The sequence below is a fragment of the Molothrus ater genome, chromosome 1, assembly GCF_012460135.2.
Source record: "Molothrus ater isolate BHLD 08-10-18 breed brown headed cowbird chromosome 1, BPBGC_Mater_1.1, whole genome shotgun sequence".
Lineage (NCBI taxonomy): Eukaryota > Metazoa > Chordata > Aves > Passeriformes > Icteridae > Molothrus > Molothrus ater.
In genome coordinates, this window is record NC_050478.2 from 10,337,153 (window position 1) to 10,353,175 (window position 16,023).

General features: G+C 35.9%; 1 protein-coding gene across 1 annotated transcript in view; it reads right to left on the minus strand.

Moving 5' to 3' along the window:
• VIPR2 (vasoactive intestinal peptide receptor 2) overlaps window positions 1-16,023 on the minus strand; it is a 51,392-nt gene that overhangs the window by 22,648 nt on the left and 12,721 nt on the right. The window contains exons 3-5 of the mRNA XM_036406339.1: window positions 14,123-14,230; window positions 10,316-10,413; window positions 557-654 (exon numbers count right to left, since the gene is read on the minus strand). Coding sequence (XP_036262232.1) covers window positions 557-654; window positions 10,316-10,413; window positions 14,123-14,230 — 304 coding nt within the window. The remainder of the gene's footprint in view (window positions 1-556; window positions 655-10,315; window positions 10,414-14,122; window positions 14,231-16,023) is intronic.

The window sequence follows — 16,023 nt, forward strand, 5'->3', positions numbered from 1 at the left end:
CTTTCCAGAGTCTCAACACAGCTTGGCCCCAATTGGCCAGAGTCCAAACAACTCACAGCAGAATCCAGTGAAACAATCACCTGTGGGTAAACAATCTCCAAGCACATTGCACATGAGCACAACACAGGAGAAGCAAATGAGATAAGAATTGTTTTCCTTTTCCCTGAGGCTTCTCAGCGTCCCTGGAGAAAAATCCTGGGCAAAGGGATTTTTTCAGAGAATGTGAATGCCACACTCCTGTCCAGTGGTGAGATCAGCATCCAACCAATTCTCAAGAGCAATTCAAGGGGTTGATTTTAATAACCAAATAGAAAATGCTTTATGTAATCATTCCTAAATTATTCTTCTTTCTTACATGGACTGTAATGCCTGTAAATTTGTAAAATGCTTTGAAAATTGTTAAGATGATCAGTAAAATTCTAGGCAGCATTACAGTATTGTCAGCCGTTTAGCTGCAAAAAGTGTAAACTCAATGCATTTTCTAAATAGCTGAGCAATCAGATGAAAGTTAAAGATGTCTTATCATTGTTAATATTTACTCATGAAAAACACATACCTGAAAAGGCAAAGAATTATACTTCCTGTTGTAAGAGCAATCAGAGATACACTGTGTCCAAGGGTATAAATTGCTTTCACCCTCACATAGAAGTTGACCTGCACAGAAAAATATATATGCAGAAACTACTTACTGATACATCAAATTGTCTGTGAAATGATGTAATTGTCCATTAAATAACTCTGAAAGCTATAGCATGATTTTCATTCTTTGCTCTACAGTACATGATGAGAATGTTATATCTCTATATTCCAACACATTTGCAGGGCAACATCTCAAGACAATTGACTTCAGTAGAAAATTCAGCCTCAGAAACTCAGAATATAGACACACATTCTGGTACCATTCCAGTTGATTATACCATGTCAGTGAGGTCAAATAAAGTATCAGATTCATCAATTTCCATGAACACAATCAAACTGGTAAGAGCAAATCAGTTTGAAAGAATGGATTATCTCTAAAAGAGAAAATTTCCCTCAGTCCTTCTGCTCTAGAGTACTTTGTAATGCAGTTATACATGAATTTAATTTTAAAGATATGTTTAAGTCTCATTAATTTCTCATTCTAAATTTTCAAATACTTTATTAAATAGTGACACAAACCCTTTCTTTAGTAAAGTTACTTGCTAAAACTTAGAAAGGAAGTTTTTCAACAGAGGAAAAGCAGGTTGAAATGCAGTTTGCTGATTAACTGCATATATCTGTAAACTCACCAGCCACACACTACATTAAGTCCTATTCTGAATAACAACATCAATAAAAATAGGGCTAAATATTTTCAGAATTAAACTGCCTCTCCATTTATACCTACAAGGAAGTAGGTATATGACTAAATGTCATTAGACTGACATTAGTTTCCACTCAAGAGAAATAAAATATTAAAACAGTGAAGTTTTTTTATTACATTATGAAATTAAAGATTTTAAAAGCAATGTAGAATATGCTACATATAAGAGACAGAATTTCAATATTTAGTGCATATGGTCATCATTTGCCTTCCCCAATGAGGCTGGCAAAAAGTAGCAAGGAAGCAACACTTGTAAGTAAACTAACACAGCCAAAGGAATCTCAAATTACTTTAGTGTATTTATTTTTATAGCACTCAAAAGGCCAAGTAAGGAGGTTATTTTAGTAATTCCAATTCATGATGAAATTAGCTGAACATTCCCTTTGCAATTGTTATACAGATACAGAAAAGGCAAAATGAAATGTGAAATGAATGAAGACTCTTGCAACTGCTCTGTTGTAGATATGGTTAAAGTAGAAAAATATGGGAAGCAACTGCCATGGATCTTAAGTGTCCAGATTTGATTTCAGGAAAACTCCACTGACTGAGACCCTTGGAACTGGAAATTGAAATTGGTTTCAGAATTCATAAAGGAAGGAAAAAAAGGTGGAAACCCTGCATGAGGTTACTAACAAAGCATCAGTTGTCCAGCCCCAGTGCTGTGACACTGCCTTGAATTTAGCCTCTGGTCATGTCCTCTGAGCTTGACAGAAACTGTCAGGCTGCTGCACATGAAGTGACTCTGTCACTACGCCCTGCTAGGGAGAGCAGAAGATGTTGTCTTCTGCCAGGAAAAACCACAATATTTCATGTAATGTTTCTGGCATTCTGTTACACACACATGACCCCTACAACAAATAGTCTGGCTAAAATCAAAAGAACCCCGTGTGGTTTTAGCCCAGCAAACAGCTGTCAGCATCAGCAGGACTGAGTCTCTCTGTTGGCCATTCCTTGGCCAAACAGATGAATGGGGAATACCTGCATGGAACTATGTCAGGATTGAAGTTAATCAGCCAAGAGTGCTTGGACAGTACCTTAATAATGACCATGCTCATTTTACTCAAGCTAAGCATGAGAAAATAAGAAATAATTACACAGTTGAAATTATTTTATCATATTATAATTATTATCATTATTCTACACTTGAAATGGTGGAAAAGTACATCTTTCCCTTTTTCTCAGACATTTTAGTGGTTTAGTTTTATAAGGGACAGAAATCTTAGATGCTACAAATTTTTCTACTGGTCAAAAATTAACCCTGCTTCTCAAACAGTTGCAAAGGTAAGTAAACACTAACCCATTTTTAATCCCTTACATCAAAAATTACCATTATTCAAATTCATGTGTTTTGATTTTCCAAAAAAATTTAGATTATTAGAATGCTTTAGATTATTAGCATGAAGTACTTTATCAGACTCAGCACCAAGGATGATGCAATCATACTGCTCCTTACATTTCCTGTATGAACATAAAAGCTGTGTCTTAATTTGCCTGTAAGACCTCTATAAATCCTAGTCACTCCACAAAAAAAAGAAAAAAAAAATTAGTAAATGTTCTCAAATTATATGTCAGTTAAAACCAAAAATTTTATAAAGACAAAGAATTAAATTCCACATTGTGCTGTGGAAATTGAAAACCAGGAAATTCATTGGACTAATATTAACTTAGTCACAGATATTAAATATTTGCCATTCATCTGTATTTTAGCTAGCAACCTTTAGAAACAAACTCTTTGTATTTTATTGGTGCAAAAGAAACAGGCAAAGCAATGCCAAATCTGATAGCACAAAAACCAGTGACTTTTATACACAATGGGATATCTTATTTATTTCTTACTGCTCTGTGTGAACCATAATTACCCATGCCTCAAGTAACATTTAGCTTCAACATCTAAACTTAAAATATAAATGTGCAAGATTGTCAGGAATAAAATGACTGCAACAAAGGCATGGATTGACCAAAAGAGAATTTGAGAAATTATATTTTCAACATATTTTAATACAGAATAAATATTATAACCCCTTCAGATTTTATAGCTCTTTTCAAAGGAAAAACTGATTCAAGTCATAGACATGAAACTGAAATCCCATTATGAAATTGAAATGACATGAACTTTTCTGCAGGTCTAACGAAATCAGAACATAGTAATAACAGCTGGCCTCTGCAAAACATTCACATGATTATTTAAGCAATGCTGACTGCAAAATTGGAATCCAACTATTTATTTTTAAACTTCTGAGGAAAACATCAAAATTACAACCACAAAACCAAAGTCATTAGGTGGTTAGGCACAGAAAAAACCTCAGTGGCTTATGATTTTCAGAAAAAAAATAATGGAAATGTTTACAGGAAGTGTAAATGCTTTCTAAAGAGCTAATCCTAAAATGTTTCCTCTTTTTTTTGGTGGCTACTTAATGTTAATAGATTTTAAAAGGGCATAAACACCTGCACATAAAATGAAATTGGATTAGTACAAGTTTGCCTAATTTGTCTTAAATAAATTTTTTGAAAAGTCTATTTTTAGGCACACTTGTGTTTTGTTTTCTTAGAAAAGACACCTGCTTCTGCTAATGTTTCCTTTAAATTTAGTTTCGCGTTATTTTTACTAAGTTCAGGAGACAGAATTCTTCTGTTTATTTACAAAATAGCACAGAAGAGCAGAAACACTTCCTAGGCAAAGCTGTCACCCAGCAGATCTCCCAACCTCAGCCTTGGTTTGGAAGGACCTCTAGGGGTGAGAAGGTACCTCAGTGCTGAGGGAGAAAACACTGGGGATAGTTAAGGGCTTGATTCTTTGTCCAAAGGAGTTTTGCTGTTGACTAGAAATCACCCTTAATGTAAAAGAAAAGCCCTCAACTTTTTATTCATTTAATTCAGAAATATACTTTATCATTGCTAAGGAATATAAGACCATTATCGTCCCAACTGACGCCTCATTTTGTTTATTCTGTGGACTAATATAATCCTGTAATACTGCATGTAGGAGTTTCCTCTTTACAGACATAATTATTTACAACTGTATTAAAATTTGTGATCCTAAATTTTCATGATTTGTGTGTCAATATTTGAATATTTAATAATATTTGAATATTCATGCTCGAAGAACGTATCAGAAAATCTTAAACTGTAAAATGTAAAAGAAGAAGCGGGCCTAGCAAATGAGTTCAGTGCCTTAGAAACACTGAAATGAGCAAATGCAAACAGAAATGGAGTGAGGAACCCTAGTTCTTTCCTTCTGCAAAATTAACTTCAACAAGGCAGTAGCCATTTTTAAAATTTTGTACTTATACGGAAATAAATATAAATTGAGATAAAGAGATGGGTTGTGGAAAATTTAATTTTCTCTTATAGGACACTTCTACACATTTTAAAATTATCTATGTAGAGAAGGATAGAATTTACTAAAAGACATGTAATAAAATTGGTATTCCTCAGGGTATTTAATAATCTTTATACAAGGAATGGTACTTAATAATCTTTATGTAAGTAATTACTGATATCCTTTTTCTGACATTTTTCCTTCAATTCACTTTGAGCCTAAACACCACCCAGAAAAAAGATGAGATCAGCAGTGCCATAAGTATCTCTTAGTAATAGTGGCATCATTAATTTTAATTATGCCAGTCAGAATGTCTTCTTATTCAAAGTTCCCTAACCATAGTGGGAGAGATGACAACTTTAAAAATGCACAACCTTCCACATTTTCCAGTGTAAATGTGTATCAGCAGATGTATCTGTGAATGTGAACACTCATGGACTGGAATGTAGCAGTTCATTAATATTCTGCAGTCAAAGCAAATTCCCTCTGTGCTCTACAAGAGAGAATATCAGCTAATATTCAGTCCTAGTTCTCACTTGAAGTCATGGAAGATTTTGCACTTATTTTAAGGAATAAGTCTCTTAATCACACCTCATGGAAAAATATTAATGAAAAATGCAGCATAACATAAATAAATTTAGCATGACTTACAGGCACAAGGAAACACACTGGTAGATGTGTGCCTTGTGTCAGATTTTGGTGAGAGGCAAAGACTCAATTTAGACTCACTGCAAACAATGCATTATTCCAGAGCAATGATCCACTCCACAGAGAGCAGCAATGCATTGTCAGAACTCCAGAAATTCTTCTGGCTGTCCTGAAAGACTCAAGACCCTGACAAGGGGCTCAGATACTTTGGCATGGAGTCAAAAACACTGGTGCTTTCAATTTTAACCTATGGAAACAATTAACTAACTTTGTGTGAAGAGTTACGAGCCACAAAGGTTTGACTACAATGTTAGTGAATTTACCACCAGGTCAAAATGTAGAATTTTGAAGTTTTTAGAATGGGGATTTAGGAGGCAAAATAGAAGAATCTAGGCGTGTCCAGTCTTTCTTTTTCTTTTTTTTAGTTTCCATCTTCTGCTGTGATAGTAGCACTTTTAGATTAGTCTAAAGTAAAGACAAACTGTCTAACATAGATGATAGGTATTAGAAAATCATTGTAAATAATGTACACGAAGTTTTTAGTAAAAAAAGATAACACCACCCTAGAAGCAGTCAGTGCGCCATAAACTGACGTGGTAGACAAATCTCAACAAGTCGGAGAAAGAATGTTATAGATAACAGAAAATAAACAACTTTGAGAATGAGAGCTAAGAAATCTTATCTTCTTCTTCATTCTTGAAGCTAAGAAAAAAAGATTTTCTAACACCTTGAGGTAATCTTGACACCAAAGACCCCATCAACGCATCTGTTTACTAAAGGCAGCTACAGCCAAGGCCCTGCTCGTGTCACTGCCTGCACTGCCTCAGCTCCCCTGGTCTGGGGAGGTGTTTCTGCTGCTCATCAAGGGGGATGAGAGCACTCCAGGAATTGGGCAAATGGGGGATGCTTCTTCCATGGATGATTGTGGGGGCCAGGGAAGAGCTTGCTGTGCTCCCCTGGAGAGCCAACCCTGAGCCACAACCTCTGCTTAGGTTGAGCACAAAGCTCACCCACCCCCAGAGGCCTTTGCGCTCATATGTTGATTTCTCTCACCCCATTGGCCCTTCCCCTTTGCTCCGCCCCTGCACCCATACCCTATTGGTTCCCCAGTGTTGTCCCGCCCCTCCCTTTTCCCATATAAACCCCTGTTTTCCCCGTTTTCCCTGGCTCCTTGGTGTTCTTGGCCTTGGTGCCCTTCACAGAGGGCCCTGCTCTCATAAAGGCTGGTACTCTGTGCAGAGCCAGACAAGGCTCCTGCCTCTTTCTCTGCATTGCCCAGAAGAAGCCACAGCACAACATTGCTCCCAGGGCTGAGAGAAGGATGCGCCTGTATCCCTGAGCCCTTCTTGGGATGCTTTCTCAGGAAGGTCACAGCACCTTTACCATCAGTCCACCACAGCAGATGATGCTTCTACTAAAGGCACAAGCTGCAACAGTATCAGCACACATAATAGCCCTGAGGATCCTTCTCTCCATAAATTTCTCTTCATATGACACTGCACATTCAAATCACACAAGCCTGATACTTGTATATAGTGGGGCTTTTGTGTGACCTAATAAATCCTGGGCCTATGATCAGACAAAGCTGTATTAACTGATTCAATCATTATTTTAAATAAAGTGGACACATTTCAGTGCTGTACAGGTGCCAGACATCTTGCTGTATATTAATAATGCTGACACAGATTTTGATACCTTCTGACAAGAGCAAGGACATATCTCCAGCTTGTTCAGTCTAGGTAGAAGATGTCAAAGTATGTCAAGGAAAGACTGCAGTGAGGCTTGAGTTGGGTTAACACACCTTGATGTGTATTTCAAGCACGGTCAGGTCAAGCTTGCTTTTTTTTGCTGTTTGCATGTTGTACTGCCATGAGCTCCACAGAAGTATAAAATGGAAAAAAAAAAGATTCTTATTTGAATACCTAAGATGAACCTAAAACTTGATCTTCAAGGTTAGCAGTAACTAGTTTACTTACTGGAAGCATATAATAGAGGTTTAGATCTACACTTTGATGCCATAACAACATACAAATATTTTGCTCAGACATTATCATGGTTGCACTTTAACCCCAGTGGCAACAAAACATCACCATAACCACTCCCTCCTCCTCCTGCCATGGGATGGGGAGGACAACTGGGAAGAAGGGAAAACCTGGGTTGGGATAAGGAGAGTGATGCCCAACTCCATTACTCAGCAGCCCCCTGACTGAAGCCCAGCCCATCCCTGAGCAGCAGCTGAGAGCTCCCAGCCCATTCCTCCTGGTTTATATACTGGATATGACATTCTGTGGTGGGGAATGTCCCCCTGTCCAGCTGGGGTCATCTGTCCTGGCCATGTTCCCTCCCAGCTCCTTGTGCACCAGCTTGCTGGCAGAGCCTGGGAAGCTGAGAAGTCATTGACTTAGGCTAAGCACTACTTAGCAAAAGCAAAACACCAGTATAATCAAATTATACCAAATAATCAACATTATTCTCACACTAAAATCAAAACAGCCCTGTACCAGCTACTAGGAAGAAAATGAACTCTGTCCCAGCTGAAACCAGGACAGTCCTATTGATCAAACTGATCCCCCCAAAATAATGGCAAGAGCAGTAAAGAGCATTGGGATCTAACATAGAATAAACCAAGGGTTTTGTATCAGGCACTTACAATTGATTTAAAAATGTTAAGCGAATAGTTTCTTTTTATAGAACCTGCTAATATATCATTAACATGAAATAAAAATGGAACAATTTAATTTGAACATAAAATCAATACAAAGTGTGGAAGCATGCAAGATCTTTCAGTGAGGAAATAAGAGGTGACATGTTTATGCTATTTTATAATAATCTTCCTCATTTCAGTGCATTTTTAAGCATAGCAATTTGGTACCTGTTAACAAATTATTCAGTATTTCCTCACAGATCTATATCATTTAAATCTTCTCGAGAATATTCAAAGCTGCCCAAAATAAATGCATACCTGCAGAGAGATATATGTCTCTGTGTGTGCATATATATATATAGAATATGTAGAATATGTACAGAAATAAGCCCCCTTTAGATTAAAGATAAAAGTCAGTGTCTTAAAAGACAGAAAAAAGGAATCCCAAAGGAATAAATACTTAGTTGGAGCTATAATAGAAATTCATTCAGCAGTGAAGATGCAGGCACCAAACTTACACCAAGGACAGTTTCTACTCCTCTAACACTGTCTTCAAAACAAAACATAAAAAAGAACACTTAGGACTCACTCTAAGAAAACTATTTTGCTACCTTCCTTAAAATATTAGTTAATGTAACCTTGAGGACACTCTCATATGCTTCATACTCCATACTGCAGAGCATGTTGTTTAGTGACATTTTTATGCCCAGAACATTCAGTATCCAAATATTAGGACTTTATTTTTAGCTCTCATAGTTGAAACATTAGATTTAAAAGAAACCCAACAAACTATACTGATTTATGATGAGTAAAGGTTTTGGTTTGAGGGGCTACTATTGAGCACCAAGATCTGAATTCAAGAAAACATCTTCTGTGAAAACAAGTAGCTGGTGCAGAACCTTAAATGCCTCCTGAAATCTCGCTACTGCATGATACTTGCATTTTTCTATTTTCTCTATGATTTATACTGTATATATGATATTATATTGATTGTATGTTTGCCAATAATTTTCCAGTACCTGCTTTCCACATCCCTCTCCTGATTTTCATCCTCACACTTTTATAATTTGCTTTTTTTCAAGGCTTTTGCAAATGTTGCTGCTATATCCTATTTCAAGTTGTCTAGGTTAATTCCTGCAAGTATATTCAATTTGCATTTCATTCACCTCCTTCAGCTTACTAATGAATATGTCAAACAAGAACTGCTTTTCTATTATACTAGTTAATCTTCTAACTGTTTTTCACTACTTGAAATATTATATTTTGTTAATTTCAATTTTTATGTTTTGACCCATTTTCACACCACATGGCAATTCCTGGGTTGAGTGACAATGTTTAAAGTGGCTGTTTTAGCAGTAATACATGTGTGTTCCCAAGCTGTCAGATAACACAGATGTTTTAGAATTTGACTTCGTAAAATTTGGGAAAACAATATATTCTCTCAATTTTTCTCTATTTTCAACTACAGTGTATGGTTGGGCTTTTAAATACAGAAAAAAATGCCAAAACCTTCTTTGCTTAGCTGGAATGCCAGTGCATCTCTGCAAGCCAGACAGAACTGATCTGCTACAGCTATTCCACACATGCTAAAATCCAGGGAAAAAACCCAACTGGCCCTCATGAGAGGGCTTAATCCATTTTGGGTAACAAGAATTTTACTGACACTATGAGCTCACCCTTGTAAACAAACTCTTGATCTGTTAGCCTCAGCAGGAAAACAGACAGAAAATGCATAAAACATGCTGGTAAAAACCCTTCCCTCAACAAAAAGAGATAGTATCTGCAAAGTGGACAAATTCAGTTTTCTATGCATAGTGCATTTAGGATACCTTGATAGCTTTCTGAATAACTTATGACTGCTTGCACAATTTCGAGTCCAATATAAATGTGCAAATAACTCCAATGACCTAAATCAATTCTATTTTACTTATAACTTTAACACATAGAATCAACCAAGTGGTACATGTAATAGTAACAGACTATAGCAGATTAGGTTTTGAGATAACTTTCTAAAGATATTCTTTTGAAATAACAAACTTCTAGAAATAACACAATACAAAACATATGGTGCACCAGCTGAGTAGCACTGCAGTGTTAGATATACAGATGCTTCACTGCAATTACCAACTGTTTATAGCCTTGAGTTTCAAAGTTACTGGGTTCTACATTCCTGATTTTATCTCATTAGACAACTGCAATCCAAGTGCATTGCAACCAATGCTACGAAAAATTACTACAGATCTTCATTAAATCTCATTTTTATTCAGTCTGAGTAAAATGGGATTTATTTAGAAGCAAAATATATCTTGATAGCTCTACTGAACACCATCATCTAAATGAATAGAAGAAGTATTTTTCCTACCTTATAGTCGTCTTCGTAGTCATTGTAACCACAAGTACTTAAGATGTCAGGAAATATATCCGACCATCCATTACTCGTACAATTTTTGCTAATGTTTCCTGTAAAGCAAAATTAGAGAGTTTAAATCAGAAAGATTCAAAACTCTCCTTATCAATGACTCCTTAGACAAGCTGTGTCATTAGCTGGTCACAACCTAGCTCTTTTTCCTTTGTTTCCTAGGACTCAACCCAGCCATTTCTTCTCATGTGCTTTTCATTAATATTCCTTTGGCTTTTAGTCCTGCTTGGAGTTGCCTTTGCACTACAGACAACCAGAAGTAAACCCAAGACTTTGGTATAGCAGCTAATTCTGTTACACATCTGCAAAAGCCTAAACTCTTCTGCTGTTTTATTTAAAATATTCAGAAGGGAGCCATACACTTCACTCTGTAAAGGGGCTATTTGTAGGTAAAGTAATTTGAAAGAAAAGTAATTTCAGTGAGAGTTGTTCTAACCTCTTATTTAAGGCTTTCGAGAAGCCAATACCAAGGAATCTACTGAACACTTACAAAAGCTCTTAGCCATTAAGGTGATGACTTACTGCTACAGCAAATGTTGGTAAGTTTGGTAATGAAATTCAAAGGACAAATTATGTCAAAGACTGAAGAATGAGGTAAAGATGCATGCTGAATGTCATTCTTTGAACCAGTATTGAAACAATGTAGTACAGGGAATGTACAGGATGTGTGGAATTATGGCTGGAAAGGAATTTGAACATTTATTAATTTCTGAAATGTTCTGTTTGGTGCTGACAGAAAAAGTTGACTCTTTCCTCAGACGAAGTCACACAGATCACATGGGGGCAACCCATGATTCTACTTCTTAATCTAATTAAAATGAATTGATTTTCATGCAATATGGAACAACTTCAAGAGGGCAAAACAGAAAAGCCTGAGGTTAGACTAAAAAAGTAGTCATGACATTTATTGTAACCTACTGTTACAATGTTAATTTGTACCCAACTTCCCCTCGCATTTCTTAGAGCAATTTCTATATCTGTGATACTTGAAATCTATAATAATATACTGCCTTTTTTTGGAGTTTATCACTGGTCTATAATTGAATTAAATATTCCTGGTTTTCACCACAGAAAAATAAATTTATGTGCCATAGGTCAGTGTTGGTCAAGAATAACCAAACTTGTTTATATACACTCCAAACTGAAGCTTTTGTGATCTTTATTTTGTTGATTGGTTACTGGAATTTCTTCTTTGTATACAGCCTTCAGTGGAAAGTTGTAAATATCCCATAAGGGTTCACCAGCCAACAACCAAATCTTTCCAGCTAATAAAAGGCCCTGACCCGAACCCACAGTCTCCTCAAAGAACGGGACCACTTTTGCCATTTGGCATAGAAATGAAATTTTTAAAAGAAAATGTCACCTATTTATACACAATGAAGAGTCTTCACTTTAAAAGTACATCAAGATTCTCTGACCAGGCAGAGCAGAGGAATGTGTTAACAGAACCACAATTGCGTCAAAGCCAGTTTTGCAAGAAAAAACTCAACGTACTCAAGACACTGAAGTATTTTCTACTTCAAATACTGCAATACCTTCTAACCTAAAGAGAGTTGGGCAATGTTCTATGGAAGGCAATATTTATTTCTACACCATCTTTTCATGAAATTAAGTATTTCAGTTGCCAACCTTATTTAAAACCTTTAACTTGACACATACATTTGAATAAAAACTTTACAGAATAACTTTCTGAGACTAATAAACTTGTAAAATACAGGAAAAACATTATAGGATAATATGATTGCTTTTACAGTAAAAATTCTTTTAATCAAAAATTACTAATATTCAATGCAGAATTAATCTTGCGGTATGCTTAAACTATAACAGAGCACCACAGAAGAAATTTAGAGCCAGCTCTCCAAAAGTTCTAAAGATGAGAAGAAAACTACTTTTTTAAATTCACAATTTAAATTGGGAAGTCTTTTAAGAAACTGATGGCATTTAAAAGCCTACTTGAGGTTTGGAATATTTGCATAAAAATGAGGTAGTCTAGATCATATTGGACTAGAATTTTAACTGCTCCTAAACACTAAAAGCTAAAACATGCATCTCACAAATCTGGCTAAATAAAAAGAGTGAAATTTCTTGTTTGAAGGTATTTTCATAATTTTCCACTGTAAGAACGAAGTTAATTTTTAATGTGCTGTGTATGAATGAAATAAACTACATATGCCTAAGCATAATCAACTTATGAAAGTACCAAGATGCTTAGTTAGCTCTTAATTGATTCAATCATGCAAAATGTTTGTTGTCTTCCTTCTCTGAAATTTTAAAAGACAAGGCTTAAAAAACACTCCCTTCTCTGAAATTTTAGAAAGACAAGGTTTAAAAAACACTCTTAATTGAACAGGAACCTCTAAAAATCAACCCTGTTAGTTCCACAAGCAGGAAGTAAACAGGTAGCTATGAAAAAAAGCTGGATGAGGGAAAATTATAGCAAACTATAAAATGAAGAAATATTTCAGTCTTGCTGACACCATGGTGAAGTGAGATAGGGTTGCAATGCACTGTGAAGGTTTCAGACTTAAATATTTATTGCAGTTGTTTTATAGTAAAATTAAAATGTTGTTGTAATATAACTAAAGTTTGTGAAATAAACTCCAGAGAGAACATGCATGCTCTAGCTTTTGGCAAATAGACAGAAGCAGTGTGATTTAATTCAGATTTTGAATTTTTGATATTTATTAGTTTGCTTTGTCTCATGACAACACTTTATTATCTTTGTTTGAGTAATTTGAAAACTTTTATAGATTTCACAACATTTAGCGACGATTACACATACTTTCCCCTTTACAAATTGTTTAGACTATCCATGATAAACTAATCAAGATTCACCAGTTCCAGGAATGAAAACCTTTGCTCATCTGTAGATTGTTTTACTTATCTATTTTTTACTGGAACAAGATTTTTCAACAGTTTTGAGTCTAAAGGTATTTTAGTCGTATCCCAAGTTAGCCTCTAAGTTAAAAAGTAGCACTAGGGGGACACCAATCCCCCCTCCCCTCCCCCCCAAAAAAGAATTACAAAACAGTGGTAACTTTTTCATCTTTCACCAGCTTTTTATGACAATGGTTTCCCACCTGAGCAGTGGGGATAAGGTTTTTCCAGCAGCATTTTGATATACATGTGAAATACTCTGTGTGCATCATCTATTTTCAAAACCCCACTCAAATGCCACAGGGCAAAATATGATGTATTGACAAGATGGTGCAGAAGATGGGAGACTCAAACCAGTTAAATGTTTCAGCAGCCTGAGACACTGATGAGCTCTTTTCAAGTTCCATTAAAAAGGAGAATAAAAGGTTTCATAATAACTACCTTAAATTGCAATAGCAGTAATTTTTAGGTATTATCTGTTAATGTGGGCTCTTTATTCTCATGATGGCAAGGCAGAGCTCCCCTCCTGAGACACAGAGGGAACAACCTACATGTGGCCTGCTGGCAACTGTTAGAGATGTCAGTCAGGCTCAGCTGCCTTAGTAATTAACAAAATAGGTCAAAAAAGAGCAAGCAATGTCAGCAGCTTTGGTGAGTGTCACTGAATCAGAAATATACTTAGTATCTAACTCAAAGAATACCAAAAAGAACACAAAGATGATAATTTGGTCTTTTCACAGTGTATCCTGAACAGCTCTGACAAGAATTTTTAATCTACAAAGAAAATTAAACCCTCAAATAAACCATTCTTAGCACATTATATTACAGAATACCAGAGAGAAGCCAGTAAAAATACACCTTAAAATAAAATACCTGGTTTTCCAGAAAAAAGGCTGAATACTTTTGGGCAAGGGACAGTGACAGTCTCTCCAATCTTTGCAGGACGCCAGCAGGTGATGTTATCCCAAACTCCAACACATCCTGAAAAAAACCCAGAATTAACAGCCTTGAAAGCTGGGTTTATTTGTAAAGGACCTGGTGAAAGCTTTGGACAAGTGGTTCAAAAATATTAGACTCTTTCAAGAAAGCTGAAAAAATTATATTTTCCATGAAAGCTTTAAAGGAATCATAATAGTCTGCTGATTAACCAGCCAATTTTGAGGTCAGTTAATACATTGGTTGCAGAATGTCTCATTAAAACAATGTCATTGTGATGTGAGGATGCTAAGAAAAAAAGTAAGAAAGATTAAAAAGTAACTGCTGAGCATTGATATGGACTATTAAGAATTGTAAAATTTTGAGAATTTCCTAATCGCAGTTAAAATGGAGTTTTCTATCAAGCAGACTGAACATCACAAATAAATATGCAAGAAGGTTATTGGACTCAGCACCACATATGACAGGCAGGCATTATGATTGGAGACTGGAACAACAGGCATGGACTTACAGAATAATCTCTCAAACTATAAACCAGACATTTGAACAAAGAATGTTTCTATTCATTGGTTTCAGGAAGGGCAGGGGGGCTTCAAATTTCATAGATATATTTTATAGTGGCAATAAATGCTTGTTACAATTAGAAAGCAACTCGCTACAGCTTTGCCCATGTTGATATCCATATCAATGGGGCTCAAAGGCTGTATCTTGTGAATGAGTGAAAATCTTCCTATGGGTGCTATAGGCATTTGGCTCAATCATGCCCTGTTTAAAGGTGTCTGTTTATAATGCATATCTTCTGAGCTAAGCAAAAAGCTATGAAAGTTTTTCAACACAAGCCTTGCAAGGACAAAGAAGTAAGGAAATGTTACTCATATTATCTCAGTTCAAGTTACAAAAACAAAAAAAAAAAGAAATCATGCAAAAATCTAGGCATTTATGTCTTCAGATAGGGCAATTAAAAATTTTAGTTTGTAATTAATTTTAAAGATGTTAAAGACAAAAATCAGACTATTATCCCACTGGTGTTATATCCATAAGATTATTAGCAGTATAAGGGACAGTTTGTTCCTTTCAGTAGAGAACATAAAACTTGGATTGGGAACTGCCTCACAGCCATATTATTCTTCAGAATATTTATAGTATTAGCAATTCATTATTAATTTATTCTATGCTAGTGAGGTCATGCCCAAAATCACGCCACATGAGTTAAATGAAACTTGAAAAGGAATATTTAGAAGTTCTATATTTGTATAAAAACTTTTTAGTGCAATTAAACTTGGACAAGCTTGTGTTGACTTAAAATATGCAGCATCCTGCATTCAAAGTTTAAGTTACTTTCAAAGCACAAGTAAACTAGGGAACCAAAGAATGTGTAACAGGACCAGCAGCTGGATTTGTCCCAGGGCTGTGTCCTGGCTGCAGCACGAAGGAAAGCCAGTGGCACAGTGTTCCCATGGGCCTTGCTTTCCTTTGGAAACAGCATCCAAGTGTGGTAGCTGTGAGGGAGCCTCTGAGTGGCACAAGAACAAGGCCTGGAGATGATAAATGAAGATCAGAGGAGGATTATGGGAGAAATTCTGCATTTGATCACCAATTCCACAGAGTCCTCTTTATGCAGTTTCCCAAGGAAGTGCAATTCTCCAGAGGATTCACTTGCTTATAGGGATTGGGTCTTTGATTCACTCCTCTTAAGATTGTACAGTTCTAAATGCAGCATCTGTTCTATATTCAGAAAGATTATGCCAAAAATCAGGGATTACTAAAGGGAATACTTCACAAAGTTTATCTCTATGAGTAGATAATGCAATGCCTTATCCTCCACTGCCCTGTGTGCT